The sequence below is a fragment of the Scyliorhinus torazame genome, chromosome 9, assembly GCF_047496885.1.
Source record: "Scyliorhinus torazame isolate Kashiwa2021f chromosome 9, sScyTor2.1, whole genome shotgun sequence".
NCBI classification, from domain to species: Eukaryota; Metazoa; Chordata; class Chondrichthyes; order Carcharhiniformes; family Scyliorhinidae; genus Scyliorhinus; species Scyliorhinus torazame.
Window position 1 is genome coordinate 185,648,578 of NC_092715.1, and position 27,061 is coordinate 185,675,638.

General features: G+C 43.1%; 1 protein-coding gene across 3 annotated transcripts in view; it reads right to left on the reverse strand.

The window, feature by feature from the left end:
• Nucleotides 1–26,682, reverse strand: part of pum3 (pumilio RNA-binding family member 3) — a 51,637-nt gene extending 24,955 nt beyond the window's left edge. For 2 of the 3 annotated variants that reach the window (XM_072516886.1, XM_072516884.1), the window contains exons 1-9: nucleotides 26,506–26,682; nucleotides 17,168–17,286; nucleotides 15,252–15,449; nucleotides 13,985–14,120; nucleotides 6,481–6,556; nucleotides 5,522–5,615; nucleotides 5,360–5,426; nucleotides 3,229–3,403; nucleotides 756–859 (exon numbers count right to left, since the gene is read on the reverse strand). In XM_072516886.1, coding sequence (XP_072372987.1) covers nucleotides 756–859; nucleotides 3,229–3,403; nucleotides 5,360–5,426; nucleotides 5,522–5,615; nucleotides 6,481–6,556; nucleotides 13,985–14,120; nucleotides 15,252–15,449; nucleotides 17,168–17,261 — 944 coding nt within the window. In that variant the 5' untranslated portion in view covers nucleotides 17,262–17,286; nucleotides 26,506–26,682. Of the gene's footprint in view, nucleotides 1–755; nucleotides 860–3,228; nucleotides 3,404–5,359; nucleotides 5,427–5,521; nucleotides 5,616–6,480; nucleotides 6,557–13,984; nucleotides 14,121–15,251; nucleotides 15,450–17,167; nucleotides 17,287–21,808; nucleotides 21,831–26,505 lie in introns of those variants that run through there. The other variant, XM_072516885.1, reaches the window with a different exon arrangement.
• Between the last annotated feature and the right edge of the window lie 379 nt (nucleotides 26,683–27,061).

The following is a 27,061-nucleotide window of genomic DNA, read 5'->3' on the forward strand; positions in this document are numbered from 1 at the left end:
AGTAAGAAAAGGTCCATACATGGGCCGGGATTCTCCCCTACCCGGCGGGGCGGGGGAATCCGGCGTAATGGAGTGGCGGGAACCACTCTGACGCCGCGCCGCCCCAATAGTGCGGAACTCTCCGCACCTTTAGGGGCCAAGCCCTTACCTTGAGGGGCTAGGCCTGCGCCGGAGTGATTTCCACCCCGCCGGCTGGCGGGAAAGGCCTTTGGCGCCACGCCAGCCGGCGGCCAAAGGACTTCGCCGGGCAACACATGCGTGGGAGCGTCAGCGGCCGCTCACGGCACCCCCGCACACGCGCAGTGGAGGGGGTCTCTTCCGCCTCCGCCATAGTGAAGACCATGGCGAAGGCGGAAGAAAAAGACGGCGGGGGTCGGAAAATCGCGCCCATGGTACTTATTCGAAAGTTTTGTTCTGTGACCCTTTGAACTTTTGAAGGAGAAATCTAGACATTATGGAAACCTAGGCATTATGGAAATGTGAAGCACAGCACAGATGCCATCTCACCCATGTTAATTGATAATATTAATCTTCCCATTGATCACAAAAATTATCTTGTAGTTTGGAGGTAGTTGCATACAGGAAGGCATAAAATGTGGCGACTTTGAGCTGACGGGATGGCTGATGTACAGGTCAATTCACATACTGGTTATGGAGATACATTTTGTTCAGTAATACATTCTGTTCATTAATACACTCGAGACAGGTCACTCGTTTCAGAAACAATTAATTAAAATAGTGTATCGTTTTCTTACTTCTGTACCATAGGAGTGAGGATCTCTTTCATTTCCCCCATCACACCCTCTCGTTTATCAGGATTGGACTCGAGAACTTTGTCCAATGTTGGACAAAATACAGACTAGTGAACAAAAACAAAAATACCATTAATTCCAAATACTGACCAAGCTTTTAGAAACCTGTTTTAAAATCATGTTATGCAGAAACTTTAACAATGCTCCTTCTTGTTTCTGCAGGGAACCACCTGGCCTCTTATTCTACTGTGGAGGCACTGAATAACAGGATTAACTCAATAATAATCTTTTATTGTCACAAGTATGAAGTTACTGTGAAAAGTCTAAGTTGCTACATTACGGCGCCTGTTCGGGTAAGCTGGTATGGGAACTGAACCCGCGCTGCTGGCCATGGCATTACAAACCAGCTGTCTAGCCCATTGAGCTAAACCAGCTCGATGTATGGTAAACCAAGTTACAACAGTCTACGTACTGTTGCTCTAATGCAGTAAGTGATCTCTTTCACAGCAGTGTAGATCTAGATAAAAAATTTATATTTACAACATTTTCTTGTTAACAGTAGTTTCAATTTGTCACACATATAAAAGCAAAACTGCAAGTGTGCTACAGATTTGCTGCTTCGCAGACTTCTTGTTGATTGTTAAGTCAAGGTTGATGTGGAAACTGTAGAAAATCTTGGATTCGCATTGAAAACTTATGTAAGGAGTTTATCACATTCCCAAACAGTTTTCACATTAAACGATATGTTTAATATTGAATAATTTACACATTTGAATAATAAAAAATATTAGTATTCTGAAAACTGGAATAGAGAGAAAATTGTGATTTGGTGGAAATAATGCATAAAAAGTAGCAACTGAAAAAGTACTCATTCCAGGAATGAAGGAAAAGAAAAAGACAACCCACATTTTTGTACTCTTTGACAATGATATTTTCACAGGGCCTCTTTTGGACATTAAGGTGTAATCATAAAATGTGGCATCCCCGGTTAGCAAGACCATAAAAAAAACAAGTTCAAGGCTTTATTTCTAGATGGAAAGAATTGAAAAGCAGTGAAATTATATTAAACCTATGTCGAACCTCAGTTAGACAACACTGCACAAAGTCTGTTCTTCATTTTAAAAAAAGATACAAGGGCACTGGAGCTGGTGCATTGAAGATTAACAAGGAGCATACCAGAATTATGTGGGTAATTATTTTAGGAAAGGATTGGCTGGCCTGATCTGTTCTCTCTTGAAAAAAGGTGGCTGGGGAGTGACCTAATAAAGATCTTCAAAATTCTGAAAGGTTTTGATTGAGTGGACACAGAAATAATGTTTGCTGTTGTGGGGAAGAACATAACTAGAGGCCATCAATAGAAGATAGTTACCAAGAAATCCAAATGGGAACTCAGAAGAAACTTTCCTTAAAGGGATCAGAAGATGGCGCCGGAGCATGGCGATTCTCTGCGAGCTCTCCCCAACAGATCCACTTTATACTTAACTTATACTCGTTCTAATCTTTTAAATTTAATTCAATTCTAAGACTAACATTAGTACTAACCTCTCTCTTTTATCTTTTCTTGCAGGCTTGAACATCCTCAGAAGTCCGTGGAGACATTGTATACCTTGTGTTGCCCTATTATGTATTTTCTTTTATTTCCTTTTCTTTTCATGTACTTAATGATCTGTTGAGCTGCTCGCAGAAAAATACTTTTCACTGTACCTTGGTACACGTGACAATAAACAAATCCAATCCAAACTTGTTCACCCAGAGTGGGGAGAATGTGGAACTCACCACCACAGGAAGTGGCTTAAGTGAATTGTATAGATGCGTTTAAGGGGAACTAGACAAGCATTGAGGGAGGGTTACCGAGGTTTCATTGGTAGATTTAGATGAGAAAAGAGGGAATGAGGCTTCATTTAAGTACAAACACTGACATGAACTAGTTGGGCCAAAGGGCCCGTTTCTATGCCATTTATCCCCTGTAACCAGAGAATGAACGTTTTTTTCCAAATTTGACTATTTACGGGACAGTTAGAAATTTTAAAAAATCATTAATCTGTGGTCTGCATTGTCCGGCAACTGCCTTTCAGAGCATGGCATGCAAAAATTAAAAATGGATCTGGTCAAGTCTATGATATTCATTCAGTTTAGATTAATCTTTCCAGTGTGGGTTCCACTTACAAAAGGAACAGTAGAGTGAAACAAAGGAAATTCACCATAATATTTTAAACAACAATTAGATGGGAGAACTGGTTAAAAATTAGAAATAAATTAGACGGCAATAGATAAAAAAGGAAGAAGAAAAAAAAGAGGGCAGGGCAATCAGACGCACTTCAAGTTTTGTTAAATTTGAGCCTTATTTGAGTTTATGCACAAATCACTCCTCACACGGTTTGTTCCAGTGACAGTATGGCAGCCAAGTAGTCAAAATTGACAAAGGCATAGACGATTGAGTTTTTCTGGACTCTCATGTAGCAGAGTTCAAAATTACCTTGCAAATCATAAACGTGTTTCCATAAAGTTCCTCTGTTAGCATTTTCCGCTGTTCTAATATTGCTTTGTCATTGTATGCATATTCCACAATTGTTGATGCCTCCGAATGTCGTAACATTTTTTTCACTTCACCTTTAAAGCTTCTGATTACTTCTGCAACTTGTTGCTTGTTTCTAGAAAAAGAAAATACTACATGAAATTATGAACACTATTCATTTGTACAGCAGTAAGGGATTTTTTTTATTTTATTTTTTAAAACACACTCCACACTAAAATAATTTCATTACTGCTGCAAACTGAAGTTAACGTTGCAAAAATAATTCTGCTTTAGGAAGAGTTGTGGGACTAGAGAAGGTATGGCAAGGATAATTATATTAACACAGAATTCCAGCAAGAGGTATAAGCTTGCTTTTTGGCATATGAAAAGGTTTTTGACCAGGTGCACCGGCAAAAGTTGTTAAAAGTGTTGCAAGGCAACCAGAGTTGGTTGCAGGGGTAAAAATAATAACTCTGTTCACAGGCCACTTACAATCAGGTACAGGGTGAGTTAAGACTGTCTATGATCAACATTACCCTTAAAGATCATGCAGAGGCCATGATACAAGCTGCAGATGAAACACAAAATGGCGCCAAAGTAGGAGGTCAATTGGTAAAGTTGGTGCAACTTGTAGATGCACAGGTCCTGGTGGCTGGAACAGCAGAAATTCAGATACAACGGATAGAATGAATGAAGCAGTGAAAGCTTCAGAATGAAAATTTATGTAAGCAAAAAGCAAAAGTTATGAAGTTTGAAAAAATAATGGTGAGAAAATAGAGGTAATCTGGAACACGTATCAAAATTTAAGGACCTGGGAAACATCTTGTCAGAAGATGATTACTGCCATAAAGAAGCAATGGCGAAGAATGTATTCTCCAAACAAAAAATTGCTCAGCATAGAAATGAGCAGAAATATTAAGAAATGTCAAGACTGTGATTTGGAGAAAAACATAAAATGCTGTAAAGACTCAACAGGTCTGGCAGCATCTGTGGAGAAGATAGAGAGTTAACATTTAACATCAGTATGACTTTGGAATGTTTTGTTGACCCGAAACATGGACTTTGGGAGAAGCAGAGATCCAAAGTTGTGAAATAGGGTTCTGGAGAAATATGGAACAGGTCAGCTGGAGAGAATATAGGAGCAAAGCAAAAGTTCGCAGGATGATGGCAGAGAAAAGGTAGTTAATGAATATCAAGAAATGCCAACTGTTGGATTTGCAAAATTCTAATCTTCTACGAAGGTCAGAGGGATGTATTGCCGAAAGGGGGTACAGCGAATAATAATGTTAGACAACTTTAAATTGAAAATAGGAGGGTCCTATATGAGCAATTGAAGAGGAAAGACCACGATGGGTAGAGAACTGAGCAGAGGACTTAGTGTGACACATCTAAACAAAAAACACCATAACAATCCTAGTTACAGAAACATTGGTCCAGATCTTGAGGTCTCAGGATAATCGGACACCGGACATGACTGAGATGAGTATCAGGACCTGGTGTAAATCCCGATATGGTGACCTATATGGGAATTGCCTGGGAAGTTTGAACTTCTGATGGGCAATTTACCCTACTCCCCAGGACCTCTGCGAATGTTTCAAATTCAGAGTTAGAGTCAGAGATTTGGGACAGTTGCGATGTACTTACCTGAAGAGTTATCCAGGAAATCTTAAGACAGTTTAATATGTAGTCCAACTCCTGGGTAACCACAGAACAGACCCCCTCAATCATTCACAAAGACCCCCCAGACCCAACTACCACCTCATTCATCTTACCCACTTCCCTATGTCACCACCTATCAAATCACTACCATACAAACTGATCCTTTTAACTTAATGTATAAATAGGAAGTATTTTCCCTTGTTCTCTCCCGATTCTACTCCGTTTATGGGACGCTGAGCCCTGCATTTCTGGGAGAACCAGGCCCAAAAGGTCCCCTGACAAATGTGAAGCAGCAACGAGTTGGGGGAAAGTTTGTGCCAAGCGGCAGTCCGATGATAATTCCCATTCCTTGGAAAGTGCCAGACCATTGTCAAATGCAAATTTCTGTATTACTGTCGACAGCACCACAATTATCTCGAAACATTCTACTTACCCATACATTAGCATTTTTTTCACAACATGCCTGCCATATTTGGACTTGCTCAAGTCAACCAAATGTTCTGTAAACGAAACACAAGTAGTATCAAGCAAGGCGTAACATTTAGACAATATATTTCCTCAAATGTAATGGAGAGCATTTAAAGATTTCTGGTACCTTTCAATTCCTCAAAAGTCTCCTGCCTTTGTTTTTCATCCCCAAACTGAACATAACACTGGATAACGCGAGCGGAATCATGTGCAAAAGCAATCTGGAAAAATGACAAATTGCAATTCACACTAAAGACCAAAATCTACAACCTCCAATTGCATAAACATTATGTTATAACCGAGTTTTGCAGGAGAGATAATTTCAAGGTGACAATCCCCAGCAATACTTTCAATGACATTTTATCAACTTACTAATCCAATGCTTAAAGATGTCTTACATATCATATATGATCTGGTGAGGTTCCTGTGACATCACTCACAATGAAGTCAGATGATACAGACAGGAGAATATCAAGATGGTACTGCGTTTCATTTGTCCAAAAGGCTGCAGAGTCTATTTGCGACAGCCCAAAATCAGAATTTAAATGCTTTGCCCCCACAACCCAAAGATGTGCAGGCTAGGTGGATTGGCCACGCTAAATTGCCCTTTAATTGGAAAAAATGAATTGGGTACTCTAAATGTATTTTTAAAAAAGAATTTAAATGCTGATGAGAAGTTCGGCAGACTAAAAGCTTCTAATTCCAAGGTACGATAATGAAAAGCAACATAAAAGTAATTGCCCCTCTTTATTTTCATGTGAAACATGATGCACCTGCTCAGAACTTGCAGAGCACCCCAGGCACCATTCATGAATATGCCTTTTCCTTTTTAAAAAGAACAAGATGTTGCACAATGTGAAACAATTATTCTATATTACTGCAATAAACACTAGTGTAGTTTTACAGGTCAGGCTAGTGCTGTTTGGAACACGAAAAACGCCAATTTAAAGTTGCAAACATTCTAGTATTAAGTATGATACAAAAGTTTGTACTGAAATGTGAGTTATTCACAGCGTATACACATATCAAGTCTACTTAATGAAAGCAGAAGAGACAATGAAAGAAGACTAGGAAAAAAAGCCATACATTTTTAATGTTTCCGCGGATGAGCTTCTGCATCTCTTTCATAAGTTCTGCTCTCTTCTCTTTGGTGCAGTCTTTCCTACAAAACAAATAATTAAAAGCAAAGTACATTTAAATTACTTCATGATCTCCCTTATAGTGGTGTACTTTCCCAAAGGTGATTTTATTAAACTATACAAGGCCACTTTGTCATTATACATTGTAAACATATTTCTCTTTAATAAATATGAAAATATTTGTCCTCAAAATGTGATTCGGCAAGGAATCCAAAACATTTGTCACATGTAAAAGGCTAATAGAAAAAGACTGGAGTCAAAACTATAGTATGTTCATAGTAATTGCTGTCTGCTTTATGATGTAATCAAACTATTTTCCGTTACTGATGGATCTGGAATTGGCATCCATGACTAGGCTACCCCATTTAATTGAATGTTGCATAATCCACCAACAAGTTGATTTGAAAAGATTTTCTAAAAGCAGGAAACTTATAATTATTTCCCCGAATTGAATAAGTAGATATGCAATTTACACAATGTGAAAAGTGAGCTTTAAGCTTTCTGCTCGACAGATACTTAATGCAGGCTAGAGACTACTTTTCTTAACTTAAACTTACTCGTAGTGGACAACATGCAGCAGAAAATCACTTCAATCATTCCCCCCCCCCGCCCACCTTGCCTTTATAGTCATCTTTTTCTTTCTAAACAAATCATCACTTGTATTCAGAGGAAGAAAACAATAGTGATAAGACAATTCAATGGTTAGGAGAACAGGCAGGCATCTCTATAGTTACAGATGCGATTCCAGGATGCTATGTCGCTTCCCTGGTGCCAGTGTTCAGGATGTCGCTGATTAGCAGAACATTCTGAAAGCGGTAGACTGTACAGGCAGAGGTAGTCTGTATCTGTACCAATGACATAGAAAGAGGGATGAGTTCCTGTAGCCAGGAAGGAGACTAATAAGCAGGATAGATAATACTAGATTAAAGACAGTAATCTCCAGATTGCTCCCATTGCAACGTGCTTGAGAGTATAGAAACCAAGAGTAGAGCAGATGAATGTGTGGCTGGAGAGATGGTACATGTGTGAGGGCTTTAGATTCCTGGTACATTGGGACTAGTTCTGGGGGGGGTGGGACATGTACAGGTTTAATGGATTGCAATTAGAGAGCGCGGGGACCAATATCTTTGTTGTAATATGGCTAGTGCTGTTAGAAAGGGTTTAAACTAATTTTGCAGGGGACAGCACAAGGGTGTAGCATAAGAGAAATAAGGGGCACAAAGGATTGGGAAAGACAGACAGCAATAGGAAATGAAATAGCTAGGTATTACAAAGAACAAAGAAAGGTACAGCACAGGAAAAGGCCTTTTCGGCACTCCAAACCTGTGCCAATCATGATGTCCCAACTGAAAAAGAAACCTTCTGCCCTTATTCGGTCCGTATCTCTCTATTTCCCCCTATTCATGTACCCATCCAGATGCCTCTTAAAAGTTGCTAATGTGCCTGCTTCCACCACATCCTCTGGCAGCGCATTCCAGGCACTCACCAATCTCTGCGTGAAAAACTGCGTCTCCTTGTAATTGACACTTCGCCTCTTGGAAAAAGTCGGACTATCCATCCTGACTATGCCTCTCATAACTTTGTGGACCTCTATCAGGTCTCCCCTTAGATTCCATTGTTCCAAGTGAAAACAATCCTAATTTATTCAACCTCTCCTCATAGCCAACACCCTTGAGACCAGACAACATCCTGGTGAACCTTCTTTGCACTCTCTCCAAAGCTTCCACGTCCTTCTGACAATGTGGTGACCAGAACTGCACGCAATACTCCAAATGCGGCCTAACCATGCACTCTCTCCAAAGTTTCCACATCCTTCTTATAATGTGGTGACCACGTAATACTCCAAATGCTGCCTAATCAAGGTTTGATATAGCTGCATTATGATTTCTCAACTCCTGTACTCAGTGCCCCAGGCTGATGAAGGCAAGCATGCCATATGCCTTCCTAATCACCTTGGCCACTTGTGTTGCCACTTTGAGGGAACTGTGGACCTGCACACCCAGATCCCTCTATATGTTAATGTTCCCACGGGTTCTGCCATTTAGAGTATACATTGGGGCTCTGAGGCAGAGCAGACAGGGAGAAGTTGCTGAACACAGCAGGTCTGGTGGCCTGAAGTGCATATGTTTTAATGCAAGAAGTATTACGGGTAAGGCAGATGAACTTAGAGCTTGGATTAGTACTTGGAACTATGATGTTGTTGCCATGACAGAGACCTGGTTGAGGGAAGGGCAGGATTGGCAGCTAAACGTTCCAGAATTTAGATGTTTCAGGCGGGATAGAGGGGGATGTAAAAGGGGTGGCGGAGTTGCGCTACTGGTTAGGGAGAATATCACAGCTGTACTACGGGAGGACACCTCAGAGGGCAGTGAGGCTGTATGGGTAGAGATCAGGAATAAGAAGGGTGCAGTCACAATGTTGGGGGTTTACTACAGGCCTCTCAACAGCCAGCGGGAGATAGAGGAGCAGATAGGTAGACAGATTTTGGAAAAGAGTAAAAACAACAGTGTTGTGGTGATGGGAGACTTCAACTTCCCCAATATTGACTGGGACTCACTTAGTGCCAGGGGCTTAGACAGGGCAGAGTTTGTAAGGAGCATCCAGGAGGGCTTCTTAAAACAATATGTAGACAGTCCAACTAGGGAAGGGGCGGTACTGGACCTGGTATTGGGGAATGAGCCCGGCCAGGTGGTAGAAGTTTCAGTAGGGGAGCATTTCGGGAACAGTGACCACAATTCAGTAAGTTTTAAAGTGCTGGTGGACAAGGATAAGAGTGGTCCTAGGATAAATGTGCTAAATTGGGGGAAGGCTAATTATAACAATATTAGGCAGGAACTGAAGAACATAGATTGGGGGCGGATGTTTGAGGGCAAATCAACATCTGATATGTGGGAGGCTTTCACGTGTCAGTTGAAAGGAATTCAGGACCGGCATGTTCCTGTCAGGAAGAAGGATAAATACGGCAATTTTCGGGTACCTTGGATAACGAGAGATATTGTAGGCCTCGTCAAAAAGAAAAAGGAGGCATTTGGCAGGGCTAAAAGGCTGGGAACAGACGGAGCCTGTGTGGAATATAAGGGAAGTAGGAAGGAACTTAAGCAAGGAGTCAGGAGGGCTAGAAGGGGTCACGAAAAGTCATTGGCAAATAGGGTTAAGGAAAATCCCAAGGCTTTTTATACGTACATAAAAAGCAAGAGGGTAGCCAGGGAAAGGATTAGCCCACTGAAGGATAAGGGAATCTATGTGTGGAGCCAGAGGAGATGGGCGAGGTACTAAATGAATACTTTGCATCAGTATTCACCAAAGAGAAGGAATTGGTAGATGTTGAGTCTGGAGAAGGGTGTGTAGATAGCATGGGTCACATTGAGATCCAAAAAGACGAGGTGTTGGGTGTCTTAAAAAATATTAAGTTAGATAAGTCCCCAGGGCCTGATGGGATCTACCCCAGAATACTGAAGGAGGCTGGAGAGGAAATTGCTGGGCCCCTGACAGAAATCTTTGGATCCTCACTGTCTTCAGGTGATGTCCCGGAGGACTGGAGAATAGCCAATGTTGTTCCTCTGTTTAAGAAGGGTAGCAAGGATAATCCAGGGAACTACAGGCCGGTGAGCCTTACTTCAGTGGTAGGGAAATTACTGGAGAGAATTCTTCGAGACAGGATCTACTCCCATTTGGAAGCAAATGGACGTATTAGTGAGAGGCAGCATGGTTTTGTGAAGGGGAGGTCGTGTCTCACTAACTTGATAAGAGTTTTTCGAAGAGGTCACAAAGATGATTGATGCAGGTAGGGCAGTGGATGTTGTCTATATGGACTTCAGTAAGGCCTTTGACAAGGTCCCTCATGATAGACTAGTACAAAAGGTGAAGTCACACGGGATCAGGGGTGAGCTGGCAAGGTGGATACAGAACTGGCTAGGTCATAGAAGGCAGAGAGTAGCAATGGAAGGATGCTTTTCTAATTGGAGGGCTGTGACCAGTGGTGTTCCACAGGGATCAGTGCTGGGACCTTTGCTGTTTGTAGTATATATATATATATATATATATATATATAAATGATTTGGAGGAAAATGTAACTGGTCTGATTAGTAAGTTTGCAGACGACACAAAGGTTGGTGGAATTGCAGATAGCGATGAGGACTGTCAGAGGATATAGCAGGATTTAGATTGTTTGGAGACTTGGACGGAGAGATGGCAGATGGAGTTTAATCCGGACAAATGTGAGATAATGCATTTTGGAAGGTCTAATGCAGGTAGGGAATATACAGTGAATGGTAGAACCCTCAAGAGTATTGAAAGTCAGAGAGATCTAGGAGAACAGGTCCACAGGTCACTGAAAGGGGCAACACAGGTGGAGAAGGTAGTCAAGAAGGCATACGGCATGCTTGCCTTCATTGGCCGGGGCATTGAGTATAAGAATTGGCAAGTCATGTTGCAGCTGTATAGAACCCTAGTTAGGCCACACTTGGAGTATAGTGTTCAATTCTGGTCGCCACACTACCAGAAGGATGTGGAGGCTTTAGAGAGGGTGCAGAAGAGATTTACCAGAATGTTGCCTGGTATGGAGGGCATTAGCTATGAGGAGTGGTTGAATAAACTCGGTTTGTTCTCACTGGAACAAAGGAGGTTGAGGGGCAACCTGATAGAGGTCTACAAAATTATGAGGGGCATAGACAGAGTGGATAGTCAGAGGCTTTTCCCCGGGGTAGAGGGGTCAATTACTAGGGGGCATAGGTTTAAGGTGAGAGGGGCAAGGTTTAGAGTAGATATACGAGGCAAGTTCTTTTTACGCAGAGGGTAGTGGGTGCCTGGAACTCGCTACCGGAGGTGGTGGTGGAAGCAGGGACGATGGTGACATTTAAGGGGCATCTTGACAAATACATGAATAGGATGGGAATAGAGGGATACGGACCCAGGAAGTGTAGAAGATTGTAGTTTAGTCGGGCAGCATGGTCGGCACGGGCTTGGTGGGCCGAAGGGCCTGTTCCTGTGCTGTACATTTCTTTGTTCTTTGAGCCTACTCTTTCTCTTGCTGCCCTCTTGCTCCTAATATATACATAAAAAGCCTTGGGATTCTCCTTGACCATATTTGCTAAAGACATTTTATGGCCTCTTTTAACACTACTAATTCCACTTTTAAGTTCCTTCTTACCTTCACTGTACTCCTCAAGGGCTTTATCAGTTTTTAGATGCTTAGACACATCGAACGCTTCCTTTTTCCCTCTAACCAAGCTTACAATTTTCCTCGTCATCCATGGTTCCCAAATCCTGCCATTTCTATCCTTCATTTTTGCAGGGACATGCCTGCCTGCACTTCAATCAACTGGCCTTTAAAAGCCTCCCACTTGTCAGATGTGGATTTGCCCTCGCATAGCCGCTCCCAATCCACATTCCCCAGTTCCTGTCTAATTTGGATGCAAATGGCCCTTGCCCAATTAAGCACCCTCACCCATGGGCCACTCTTGTCCTTATCCATGACTACCCAAAATCTTATGGAATTATGGTCGCTAAGCCCAAAATGCTCCCCCACTCAATCACCTGGCCTGGCTCATTCCCCAATACCAAGTCTAGCATGGCCCCCTCCCTGGTTGGATTGTCAACATACTGTATCAAAAAGCCCTCCTGGACACAAACAAAGAACAAAGAAATGTACGGCACAGGAACAGGCCCTTCGGCCCTCCAAGCCCGTGCCGACCATGCTGCCCGACTAAACTACAATCTTCTACACTTCCTGGGTCCGTATCCTTCTATTCCCATCTTATTCATATATTTGTCAAGATGCCCCTTAAATGTCCCTACTTCCACTACCTCCTCCGGTAGCGAGTTCCAGGCACCCACTACCCTCTGCGTAAAAAACTTGCCTCGTACATCTACTCTAAACCTTGCCCCTCTCACCTTAAACCTATGCCCCCTAGTAATTGACCCCTCTACCCTGGGGAAAAGCCTCTGACTATTCACTCGGTCTATGCCCCTCATAATTTTGTAGACCTCTATCAGGTCTCCCCTCAACCTCCTTCGTTCCAGTGAGAACAAACCGAGTTTATTCAACCGCTCCTCATAGCTCTCCATACCAGGCAACATTCTGGTAAATCTCTTCTGCACCCTCTCTAAAGACTCCACATCCTTCTGGTAGTGTGGCGACCAGAATTGAACACTATACTCCAAGTGTGGCCTAACTAAGGTTCTATACAGCTGCAACATGACTTGCCAATTCTTATACTCAATGCCCCGGCTAATGAAGGCAAGCATGCCGTATGCCTTCTTGACTACCTTCTCCACCTGTGTTGCCCCTTTCAATGACCTGTGGACCTGTACTCCTAGATCTCTTTGACTTTCAATACTCTTGAGGGTTCTACCATTCACTGTATATTCCCTACCTGCATTAGACCTTCCAAAATGCATTACCTCACATTTGTTAGACACATCTAACAATTTGCTCTCCATCAGAGATGGGGTTGGAGTAAAAGAATACAAGGCAGCCTAAATTAGGTTAACCATGCATGCATGTAAAAGCATAGCAATCAATGGTGGTCGCTGAGCTGCAGACAGAAATAGGCACATCGGAATATATTATGGTGATGAGAGCCTGGTTCAATAAAAACTACTAAATATTCCTGGATAAAAGAAGGTGTTCAGGAAAGAAAGGAGGGGTGACAGTATCAATTAAGGAGAATATTGCAGTTTTGAGGAGAGGATACTCTGTAGGTATCAAGGACAGAATCTATTTAGAGTTAAGAAACAGTATCATAAAACTAGGTGCATCCTGTCGGGCATTAGCTAGTAGGGAAGGAATAGAAGAAACATCTGCAGGGAAATTAGGTAGGTGCAAAAACTAGAGTAGTTATTATGAAAGACTTCAATTTCCTGAATATGCACTGGGATATCAATTGGGGATGGCCAACAAATGCTGGCCTTGCCAGCAAGACCCACAGCCCATTAAAGGAAAAAAATAATCAAGAATTTTACGGTACAGAAACAGACCATTTGACTCAACAGGTCTGTGCAGGGTACTCTGCTCCGCATGAGCAGTTACCAAAATGTGGTATGAAATTGGATTACTGGGAAAGCGAGACAAATCTGCAGGGCCGATACTCTGGGGATAGAACCACAACTGAATGTTTGGGCTGATCAAGGTAAATCAGCAGCGGCACATATGAAGTCATATTGCAATGCAAGGTATCTACAGACCACAGAGCTGGCTGCAGTTAAAATGATGCTGGAACCAGATAACTTTTCTGTTGTGCAAGAAACCTTGATGTAAAAGAGTGTAAGCAAGTTAAAGCAAGACAAAAAACACTCAAGCATACAGCATTCTGATAAGATGAGCATTCAACTTACTTAGGTGGGAGGTAGTCTTCATTCAGGGATGTTAACAGGAATAAAGCTATATAATCTAACCTTGTGACTTAATGTGAGCACTTACAAAGAACTTCATCAAACTTTGTTAAAAGTACCTTCTTACAGTTTCCCAGATCTGCTTTGAGCGAATAATTAAATCATAATTGGTTTTCTTGTCCTGTTGTCTGTTTTGCTTTAATTCTTTCTTTTGCTTTTTGAAATCATCCCATCTAGGTTTCTTTCCCGTTGTGCCTAAAACACAAATTTTACTCGATTCATATTATATCTAACAAAACCTAAATGCTCATGTAAGCTACATGAATGCAAAATCAAATATAAACCACTATAACCTGATGTCCCTGATATATTAAAAGATCTGTTGTATCTTATACACGAGGAAAAGCTTCAACAATACGCAGGTCTAACAGGAAGCAAAATATTTGTTATAAAAAAGGCAAGATCTCCAAAGTAATTATAAAGTTAACATTAGGGCGGCATGGTGATGCAGTGGTTAGCACTGCTGCCTCACAGCATCGAGGACCCAGGTTCAATCCTGGCCTCGGGTCCCAGTCGGGTTTTCACATTCTCCCCGTGTCTGTGGGTCTCACCAACACAATCAAAAAAGGATGTGCAGAGTAGATGGAGTGGCCACGCTAAATTGAAAAAAAAAAAAATTAAAATAACGTTAACATTCTTTGAAGGTTAAGAACACAGCTGATAATTTGTTCACGCCTTCCCAAAACAAAGACTTTACAGTTGATACGCAGCTACTCAGGTGGCCAAAAGCAACATGACTTTTTTTTTGTTCTCCATAGTGAAAATCATTGAATCTGGGAAGGGCAAAGCCAAGATCAAAACATCAACATGTAGAGATCCATACCTATGTTCAGTGGTGTAATAAACTGCTAAGTCAGCAAGGTGCAGCACGCAAGTAAGGTACAATGGCCCCAATCCTTACATAATAATATAAATGTTTCCAGAACATAAAAACAAGATTGACAAATAGCAGTGCTTTCTAACAAAATCAGTTAAATCTGCAAATGGCTTGAAAACAGGTTGCTACCAATAACTGGTTGGCTTTTGCCACTTCTAAGCAACTGTCCAATAATTGGGACATTTCTTCTACTGTTTTTATTGACGCATATGGAAAGGTTTGGAATGCCAACCCAAAACAATTGAAGAAAATATGTATAATTTAAAAAGGGATAAATTACAGGCATGGTCAAATTAGACAAAGCTTGAAATATATTTTGCACACACAAAAAAGAGATTTCTAAAATTTAGTTAAAAAAAGGTAGCAGTTATTTTTGTTTACATTCTGAAGATTTGCTTAACGAAACAGGAAATCCCAACCCAAAAGAAATACAATCAGCTAAAAAATACCTTCTTCATTTCGAGCCAACTGCTTCCTTTTACTTCCAGTCTGCTGCTTTCCTTTAAACTTTGCTACATTCGCTTTTCCAGTAGCATTTGCCAACTTGTGTGGACTAGTTGTTTCTGTCCCTTTCTTATACTTTTGAGATATAAACTTTGATTTGCCTTTCTCACTTCCACCTTTGAATCTTTTACGCGTGGCAGAATCTACATTAAGGGACAAAAGAAAGTCACATTGATAACTGTACTTTCTAGTACAATATAATGCCCCTAGTTTTAAACTTCTACAGTTTATTCGGTCCAATCAACACAAAACAACAGGTTAATGTACACTAAGCACCAGTGGTTTGTTTGCATAATGCTTCAAGCAAGTGATGTAAGACCAACTTTGGCAGGAGAAAGTATTGAACATGCAGAGATGAAGGGGAATGGGAGGAACTTCATATAGAACATTTAGGGCAAATGGCCTTTTTTGTGTCCTTTCTGTACAAAAATAAAACTACACAGATCTGACTTTCAAACAAACACAACTTGTTGGAAAAATTAAATGTCGCTTTTATGGTGGAAGATGACATACTCCGGGAAAATACATGCACTGGGAGATCATGAATGCAATTCCAAGCCGAGGGCATTCATTATTACAAGTAATCGCATTTTATATCTTAGAGGATTATTTTTAGACATCAACACATTGGCTGGACTTTTAAGTCAGCAGCAATGCAATGAAAAAAGTTTGCAAAGACCTAGCAACCTCTGTGGCACAGACCTCTCTTTATATGACAGCAGTTTTAAGTCTGTCGCTAAATCAAAGAGATCTCCAAGTAACCAGCATCAGTGATGTTAACAAACAGGGTAAGCAGCCAATCACGTTGAAGTATTTTCATAGACAGTGGAGTAGAAAGGTAAAACCACCAAATTCCTTCACTTTTAATTTAAAATTACAAATAGTGAAATACCCTGCATTACCGTGACTACCATAACCACAAAACAGAGTTTATAAACCTTATTTTTGACATCAGAAATTTCAGTTGAAGGAGTACAAGAGAGACTAAAAGGATTATTTCTTTTGAATAATTTGAGCATTCAAGCTTCCGGTTTGGTGGATTTTTGAGAGTTACACAGATATTAGGCGATTAGGATTGTGAAACCTGCAAGCCAGAAAATGAGACAGCATGATGTGATGGGCAGAAAATGAATGCTTGATACTTTTGATATACTAGTTCATCACCCACACAGCATTGCTTAGTGTGTCAGTGAATATAGCCTGTAAAGTGGATCTTTTGTGGCATGGATTATGGTAGTCAAGGCCTTGTAGTTTGTGGGAGCAAGCTTCTTAGCTTGTGGAAGGTTTAGAAATGGTGTGAAATGAATAAAGTGGTTTGGGGAAACGGGTTGCAGGGACATTGAGCTATGATAAGAAAATTGACGATTTTAGGATGGTAGTTGAGATAGCACATTGAAGGAAATGATAGGAGTTTTTGAGGGCTACTAAAATTAGGCATTAGACACATTTTGTGTGGTTATATGTAGAATTTGGGTTTGTCGTTGAAGACAATGGCAAACAGGGGCTTAAAAAAATGTAAAGTACTCCTTTGAAATAAAAGACCATGCCAGCAATGGTTTGTTTAGACATGACCAACAGATCCATTGTCCTTGCCAGTAAACTTTGCCAAGACAAATAGTTTTGCTTTATTTGCACTCAATTCAATCATCTGCACCTGTGAACTTAAGAAAGCTTCACATTGCTATACGGAGGACTCTCTTCCAAGACCATAACATTTAATAAATGAATCATTTAATATGTGGTTTAATATATAATAAATTGCATCAGGACGTGGAAGGGGAGTTAAATTTCATTTCTGGTTTAAACCAAACCTGGTGAAGGTTGTTACACATATTATATTCCAAACATGCCAAGATCTTACCTGATGAAAAATGTTTAGATTCACTGAACTTTTTGCCCTTTCCAGGTGGTGCCTTTCTACCTTTCCCAGAAAACCTTTTACCTTCAACCACCATGTTCACATCCACCAACTCTAGAAACCTGCAAGATCAGATAGAATAATTACAGCATTAGACCTATGCTTCATCAGGCTAAATGAAAAGGCACTTTGCCACAATGCAAAAGATTATTTGTAAAGCATGGAATTTGATCAGAGGCAAATATGAATACAAGAATATTACATTTCACTTGTTCAAACGAGGCAACTGAAAAATATCAGTATTTGACCTCAATGAATCACAGATTTCTTCTTTTTCAATAGATTAGAATTCTTATGAAATTTGTGATGCCTCAGAGTTGTCTTTGCTCATTGAATGGACTAATCATTTAATCAGATTGCTGCATCTTTAAGTTTTGAAAGGAATAACAGCAACCAGGCAATCTGAGCACTGACCTGTTTCATTGGCCAGAAATATTTGCTTCCATGAGCTGAATTGTTAAAAAATAAATTTAGAGTGCCCAATTTCTTTTCACCAATTGTGGGGCAATTTATCGTGGCCAATCCACCAACCCTGTACATCTTGGGTTGTGGGGGTGAGACCTATGCAAACACGGGGAGAATGTGCAAACTCCACACGGACAGTGACCTGGAGCCGGGATCGAACCCGGCTCTACAGCACCGTGAGGCAGCAATGCTAACCGCTGCACCACCGTGTCGCCCTTCCTTGAGCTGAATTTCTCGAAAACTCAAACACTGAAACTTCTGTATACTTAATCAAAAAATGATTAATGAAACAAAAACATCATGTGGGAAAAATATCTCACATACAGTGAATGGCAGAACCCTCAAGAATATTGACAGTCAGAGAGATCTTGGTGTACAGGTCCACAGGTCACTGAAAGGGGCAACACAGGTGGAGAAGTAGTCAAGAAGGCATACGGCATGCTTGCCTTCATTGGCCGGGGCTTTGGGTTTAAAAATTGGCAAGTCATGTTGCAGCTGTACAGAACCTTAGTTAGGCCACACTTGGAGTATAGTGTTCAATTCTGGTCGCCACACGACCAGAAGGATGTGAAGGCTTTAGAGAGGGTGCAGAAGAGATTTACCAGGATGTTGCCTGGTATGGAGGGCATTAGCTATGAGGAGAGGTTGAATAAACTTGGTTTGTTCTCACTGGAACAAAGAAGGTTGAGGGGCGACCTGATCGAGGTCTACAAAATTATGAGGGGCATAGACAGCTTGGATAGTCAAGAGACTCACTGCCGGAGGAGGTGGTGGAAGCAGGGACAATAGTGACGTTTAAGGGGCATCTTGACAAATACATGAATAGGATGGGAATAGAGGGAAATGGACCCCAGAAGAGTAGAAGATTTTAGTTTAGACAGGCAGCATGGTCGGCAAAGGCTTGGAGGGACGAAGGGTCTGTTCTTGTGCTGTACTTTTCTTTGTTCTTTGTACATGAATTACGTAGCAATCTTTCTGATTAATAACGCAAATGCAGGCAATTTTAACACAGCTCTGGATCCGAGTCCTAAATCATCAAATGTGTCGGATTGTATGGTGGTGGCGGTGGGGGTGGGGGGCGGCGCGCGCGGACCCATAGAGGTTTGGGAGGCAGAACGCGAAGGAGGTTTCGTACTTCTCGCATGTGCATTGGGTATACTCCTGGATCGATTTCTTTCTGATGGATAAGGCGCTGCTGGCGGGGGTGGCCGACTCAAAGTATACGGTGATCGTGGTTTCCGACCACGCGCTGCACTGGGTGGATTTGGGGGTGACACAAGGGGGGGCCCAACGGCCACAGTGGAGGTTGGATATGGGGTTGTTGGTGATGAGGGGACGTGTGAGAAGATGAGGGACGCCATCCGAAGCTAAGTGGAGCGGAATGACAAGGGCGAGGTCATGGCCGCCACGCTGTGGCAAGCACTTAAGGTGACGAATGTGATATAAAATAGTTACTTTAGAGATATTACTTACTGTAATGTAGAGATAGGCCAGTCTCATTCTGGTGAGTTCACAGACAAAGGATTTCAGACCGCATGGCAAAGCAAGGAGGAGGTGTGTCCACCAAAGGAGGAGAAAAGGATGCTGGGTAATAGGGGCCAGAGGAAGGGATTGGAAGTGAGCTAATCAGAATGTATGACCAGGTCAGGAGGGGTATAGGATGACCTATCGGAATCGTGTACGTGAAACTTGATACCATTTGAATTGATTTGCAGAGATCCCTTTGTCTCTTTGTTCATTCGCTTTCCGGGGTGTAGGAGACTGGATGTGTCTTATGCCTCTGTGAAATGAATCAAGCTTGCAAGCTAAATAAAATAACTAATGCTGTACCTGCAAATCCATCTCGACTTTTATTGAGGCCAGACTGACGGGTAAAGAAATTTGGGATTTGACAAAGGCAGTAATTAGGGGTGAATTTATTTTGATTCGGATGCGTAGGGAGTGTGTGGAATGAGGAGAGAAATCTGGCAGATGAGATTCTGAGGATGGAACAAAGTACTTGGTGACGCCAGAGGAGGGGTTATTAAAGGAGAGACAGAGGTTCCAGATAGAGTTTGGTTAGTGTCCACGGGGAAGGCAGTAGGACAGTTGTGGAGGGCCAAAGGGGCAATGTGTGAGTAAGGGGGAAAGGCGAGTAGGATGCAGGCCCATCAGCTGAGGAAGCAGGCAGTGGCGAGGGAGAATGCTGGGGTGAGGGACAAGGTGGTGTTAGACCCATGGTAGGTAATTGGGGATTTGTGGCTTTCTATAGAAGGCTGTATAAGTCTGAGCTGTCACCTGGGGAAGAGGGAATGAGACGGTTTCTGGACGGGTTGGAGTTCCCCAGAGTGGAGGAGGAGAGGGTGCAGGAATCGGGGGCCTAGATCAGGCTGAGGGAGGCATTGGTGCGACACACATTGCCCTGGGGCTGGACAGGTTCCCAGTGACGTTTTACAGGAGGTTTGGTGCAGAGTTGGGGCCTCTGCTAGTGAGGATGTACAATGAGGCAAGAGCAGGGGGGGGGGGGGGCTTCCCCGACATTTGCACAGACATCCATTTCTCTCATTTTGAAGATAGATAAGTAGTGTGGGTCATACAGCCCAATATCGCTGCTTAATGTTGATGCAAAGTCGTTAGCGAATGTGTTAGCATCACGGATAGAGGATTGCGTGCCGGATGTGAAAGGGAGAACCAAATGAGATTTGTGAAAGGGTGGTAGGTGCCGACGAATGTGCATAGGCTGCTTAATGTTGGTATGATGGCCTCAGAGGGACAGGACGTAGAAGTAATCGTGGCAATGGATTCAGAGCAGGCCTTCAATCGAGTGGACTGTTGGAATTGCTGGGTCAGTTCGGGTTTGGCCAGGGGTTCGTGGATTGGAGTCGGCCGCTGTACAGGGCGGCGATAGCAAGCGTCCAGATGAACAGGACGGGTTTGGGGTACCTCGGACGACATCGGCGTTGCGGGTGTGGAGCCAGTGCAGGCAACATTTTGGGTTAGAGGGCAGGTCGTTGGGGGAGCCGATACAGGATTGTGCCGTTGGGGTTAGATACAAGGTTCCAGGGGTGGCTGCAGGTGGGGATAGAGTACTTTAGGGGCTTGTTTACTGGGGGCAGGTTTGCTGGAGTTGGAGGAACCACCAGTGTTGCCCAAAGGGAATGGTTTCAGTTGCCTGCAAGGGAGGGATTTTGTGAGACGAGGGGTGCCGCCCCCGGTGTTGCAGGACAAGCTGCTGTCGGTGGATGACACTGGGAGGGGGGGGGGGGGGGGGGGGGGGGGGGGGGGGGAGTGTCGGACATCTACAGTGAGTTAACGGAGGGAAAGGGCGCACCAGTGGATACGATTAAGCGTAAAATGGGAGGAGTTGGGTGGAGAGGTGCAGGACGGGACGTGGAAAGAAGTCCTGCAGAGGTTGAACAAGGCCTTGTCGTGTGCGAGGTTGTGCCGGTTCTTCGCAGGGTGGAGGACAGTGTAGGCAGTGTGCAGGAGGGGTGGGGGCACGAATCACGTCCACACGTTGTGTCCGAGGCGGAGGGGGTTCTGGCAGGGCTTCTCGGATGTGATGTCCACGATTCTGGGAATGGGGGTGGCCCTGAGTCGAGAGGTGGCGATACTCAACGTGACGGAAAAACTGGGAGTCCAAGTGGGAAGAGAGGCCGACGTATTGGCCTTTGCCCCCGTGATGGCCCGGAGACAGATCTTGTTGTGTGGGCAGGACTCAAGAGCCGCCAAAGCCGGTGGTACGGGTGAGCGACTTGGCAGAATTCCTGCATTTGGAGACAGCTAGGTTCGCCTTGCAAGTGTCCACCCGGAGGTGTAAACCGTTCATTGATTTCTTCAAGGGGAATTGAGAGGTCAGTGAGGTAGGGAATAGGGGGAAAAAATTAGACAGCAGGGTGGGTTGGGGTGTTGGTGACAGGAATGTTGGGGGCCTGCAGTTTCTGTTCAGGTTTGGTCTTCTGATGTTTCAGGTAAAATACCTTTAATACAAATATTTTAAAAAATAACCTACATGTAAAATAAATGAACAGTAAAAATACGCATCTCAAAGAAAACAGTAGCAAGAATATGTAGAATTTGCAAGGTGTCAGGTAGCAATGGCAGAAAAATGAGGGAAGGCAAGAATTCATAAATATTTACTTTTCCGAATTAAACTTCCTTGGGTCTTGATTTTCTAGAGAGAATTTAAGAGAAATCAAACAAGAAATATCAGGTCGACATGCTTTTGAGTAAAGGAGGAACCATTGTTACCAGCAGCTGCTCACATTTAATCAACAAAACAAAGCACTGAGGTTCCGGGTTCGATCCCGGCCCGTGTGCAGTTTGCACATGTGCAGGGTAGGTGAATTGGCCGTGCTAAGTTGCCCCATAATTGGGAAAAAAAAGAATTGAGAACACTAAATTTAAATAAAAATAATCAACAAAACAATTCTGGAAGTGTTGCTGCACCTTTAATATCTCCTACTGTCAGAGACAAATGTAACAAAGGAAACACTTCACATCACTGCTGTCCAAGAATACAGAAAGATGAAATGCAATCATCTCAAAACAGAAATGGAAGCAATATGGATCACATATGTCAACAACAATATTTCCTGGAAATTTAACCTGAACTTCGGAATTACCTTGGGACTGGATGGGGAATCTTCAGGTGGAATTTGACGAGGGTAGCAAAGGGGCCCAATGTCAGCCAACTAAACTGCGGTACCCTCGTCCACCCAATGTAAAGGAGCTCCCAAGCAAACTAAGTCTCCAAACGGCGGTGGGAATCCTGCCACCTGGGTTCATGGAGTTGTTAAATTGCAAGATTTCCCCAGTGGGCCAGAAATCCCACCCATGAGAAATGCCAGCCATTCAACTGGTCTGCACCAGGGATCCCTGGAGACTGTTAAGTGAGGGTGGGAGGGGTTGCCGGTGGGAGAAATGGGGTCAAAGGAAAGGGCTTTCAGAAAGTACCCTCTTCCCGATACCAGTTCCCTTAATGGATCACAGACTAACTTGATGATAGACCCTCCCCTTACCCACATGGTGAGATCCATGCCAGCAGCAGCAATGTGATGAAGCATTAATTGCCCACTTAAGGGCCCCTATTTGCATTTTTCGGAAAGGCCACACTCAAAACTTCCCACTCCGGACTTGAAATCAGAAAGAGGTGGGAAGGCAGTGGATTTTCCATGCCATGCACTGCTGCCCAATCTCATGCCCTCTTCCTACCTCTTCAGGGGACCATTAATTTGCACCCATCCTATTTAACCCCAAAACCAGAAAGCTGAACGTTGTGTGCACTGGTGACGCCATTATATTGTATACTGGGAAACTTGGGAAAGATAGATATATGACCGATAATTCCATACACATTAAACCGCTCTATGGCTAAACAAATTCAAATAAAGAACGATGCATACCCAGAGAACAAGATCTGGTTCTGGATTTTTAATTGGTTTGTGGGCTGTGAGCACAGCTGACGATGCCACATTTTATGCATATCCTAATGACCACAAAAGACCACGTTCTTTAAACTGCTTGAACGTAGTGGCTTGTTAGGTCATTTCAGAGGGTATTAAAAGTGAACTATATTGTGTGGACTGAAACCATATTAGGCTGAGCTATAGTTTGTGGTATATGAACATCGCTGGTTAGGCCAACATTTATTGGCCATCCCTATTTGCCCTAGAAAGGATAGCGGCGAGCCACCTTCTTGTATCGTGGCTCTTCGTGTTACTTTTCTAGGCTTAGACACACAAAAAAAATCACAAAAAAGCCCAAAAACTTATGTTGAGAAAAGCAAATTTGCAGATGAAATAAATATTAATGTTCTAGATTTACCTCTTCTAAAATGTGTATCTGACCCCATGCTAGGGTCCTTCACCTGTTATACTGATAGCAAAGGACCCACCCAATGTGTCTGACAAATTGTGGCAAAACGGGTTGCAGAAAGCTCAAATCTGCACCTCCTTTAATTGATGGCTGATTAACATTAACCATAAGACCCAGTCGGCCGCTCATCCCCTTGAGCCTGCTCCACTGCTCAATAGGATCATGGCTGATCCAATATTTCTCGCGTCCATTTTCCTGCCATTTCTCCGTAACCTTGGATTCCCTTACTGATCAAGAATCTACCCACGGTAGAGAGGTGGCAGTGAATTAAACACAAAGCTTTGACAAGAAATCATCCAGACTCGAAACGTTAGCTCTGTTCTCTCTCCACAAATGCTGTCAGACCTGCTGAGATTGTCCAGCATTTTGTTTTTGTGTCAGATTCCTGCATCCGCCATCACCATAATTTGCTTTTATATAAGATTCCATCTATTTCAGCCTTAAATAAACATAAGGGCTTTCCCCCGACAATTCTCTGTGGCAAGGAGTTCCAAAGACTCACAACCCTCTCAGAGAAGAAATTCCCCTTTATCTCACTCTTAAATTGGCACCTCTTTATTCTGAGACTCTGGTCCTAGACTTTCTCATGAGGGGAAACATCCTCTCAGCATTCACCCTGTCAAGCCCCTTAAGAATCCTATAGATTTCAATGAGATCATCTCTCATTCTTCTAAATTCCAACCGGTCTAACCTGTGCTCATAAGACAATCACTCCATACCAGGTATCAGCCTAGTGAACCTCCTCTGAACCGTCTCCAATAAATAATATATTTCCTTAAATAAGGGAACCAATGCTCATAGTACTCCAGATGTGGGCTCACCAGCACCGTGTAAAGTTGCAGCAAGACTTCCCCATTCTTGTACTCCATTCTGGCCAATCATTCTTGTTGTTGTCTCCTTGATATGAAAGATAATGCAACTCTGGTCCATTACTTTTCCATCTATTTTCATAGCTACCCGAGTGCATCATTGCAAGGTACCCAACTTCTGGCACCTCACAGTAAAGAACCATTTGAACGGAGCCCCAAGTTTAATATTTCTGATCAATGGGCTGCAGTTGAGAACTGCTGCTTTAGAGAATTTTCTGAACTGTACACCATTAGCTGAAATTATGTTGAGCAAAGCATTCAAGTTTATACATACAACTTCATGTATAGTAGGTAACACTCAAGAGGCCAAGACATACCCCACTCAGAATTCTGATACATAATTTTCTCCATCCACATTTGCAGTTAACAAGTCAACCTTGTTGGTTTATAAATTAACTATTAGCATGTTTCACACTAAAAGTCAACTCACTATTATATTTTCGTAATTATGACCACCACTTGCTGACTTTCTGCTATTCAACTTGTTCAATCCCCCACTAAATTCTCCCAAGTCAATACTAGCAAAATCACAGCAAACCCATGAAAATATTGACAACACTTTTCCCCAACATCGCTCCTGCACCTCCAGAACAACCAATGTCCTGAATTATAAAAGCTGAAAATGAAAAAAAAAGAACAATCAGAAAGCATTTTAAGCTCATAGACAGCAGCAATGATAGTATGTCAATAAACAGGTAGTTCCTTTAGTCCTCTCCACAAGCTAACCCAATTTGAAATCCTCTTGTCTAATCGATTCACTAATGATCGAAACACACAGAATTGCACAGCTCTGCCCCTTAGAGTAGCCAGAGCAGACAAGAGTCTCCAGAATCTTGCCAACAGTACTGCCCCAGTGGCTGCCCTTCCTCCTCCACTCCTCAATGTATCCTGACATTGGTCCATCATGGGAGAGGGTCACCATCTGTCTCATCCTTATATGGAGAGGTAAATTCCCTGGGATTTCCACAGAATTTACAGCAGAGGAGGAAACCTTGGTGAAAATCAACCCCATTAACGGTGTCGGAATTGAACAGAAAAGGAATTGGCCATTTGAGCCCCCGAGGCTGTTCTGCAATTCAGTTAGATCATGGTTGATCTGAATAAAAATAAACTGGCTGCAGTCCCCAGATGACCATAGGCTGTTTTCTCCTTTTGAGGGAGAGAGAGCTGACAGGTGGTGATTTAACCTGAGGATCACTACATCACAGGCAAGGTTGAAAAAGAGGGGCTTTCATAACCATTTGCCAGGACGGGAATTGAACCCACGCTCTGCATCACAAACCAGCTGTCCAGCCAACTGGGCTAAACCAGCCTTGGTCGATCATGACTGACCAACATAACTAGATACATCCATCTGTGCCCCATATTCATTTGGCTAACAAAACACCATCAATGTCATATAAATAACTGATCCAGCATTGCAGTAATTGTTGTTTGCAAAGGATTCCAAAATGCAACCACTCTTTGTCTGAAGAAGTATTTCCTAATTTGACATCTTAAAAGTCACTCTAATTTTTAGACAGTACCCGCAGCCTGAGACCAAAGAGCCCCTTTGGTGCAGGAGGTTATTCAGCCCATCAAGTCTGCACTGGCCCTCTGAAAGAGGGCCCTACCTATGTCTGCTCCCCACCCTCTCCCTGGAACCACACTAGGTTGTGAGAGGAAGCCCATGCAAACAGGGGAAAACGTGCAAACTCCAGTTACCCAAGGCCAGAATGGAACCTGGGTGTCTGGCGCCCTAGACGTCCCAACCAGAGAAAATAGTTTCTCTCCGTCTGACCTGCTCCCCTTAATATACTGTAAGCTTTGATCAAATCACCCCGTAAGCTTATAAACTCCAAAGAGACAATCTTATATGTTACAATCTCATCCCAGGTATTATTCTATTAAATTTCAGCAGCACTCCCTCCAAGGGCATCTCCTCAGGTGTGGTCTAACCGGGGCCTGTATAGCTGAAGTGGATACAGGGTCACAAGCTCCATACGGTCTGTGCCTCATATTCATTTGGCTTACAAAACACCATCAATGTCATATAAATAACTGATCCCGGACCGAGCCGCCGGCACAATGTCATCGACCGTAACAACCGACCTGTTGCGCCTGCTGCTCCACGTGTGGCCCCCTATTGCTCCTGCTCGGACTGGCACCCCAGCTCACACTGCGCCTGCTCCGCGTGCGGCTCCCGTCACAGCTGCTCGGACTGCCGCCCCGGCTCGTACTGCGCCTGCTCCGCTCCGCGTGCGGCTCCTATCACAGCTGCATGGACTGCCGCCCCGGCTTACACTGCGCGTGCTCCGTTCCGCGTGCCGCTCTGCCCCTCCCTCCCCAAAGCTGCGGATGGCATCATTGGCTCACGTTGCGACCAACGTCACCGCACTCGCTCTTTCATTCGTCCGTGCGCTGGAGCGTATTTCCTGCAATGACGTCAATTTTAAAATTATATTGCCGTATTTGAAATGAAATGTAAAAACAATCTTTAAATTAAATTTAATAAAACATTTAAAGTATTTGTCCTCAATTGCAGAGGTTACCCGATACCTTTGTCGAGACGTATTGACACTGGAGGGTGTGTTGTACCGATGACCCCAGGAAATACTACTGGGAACAACCCATTTAGTGCCCGGGTGACTCCAGGAAATAGAGTTTG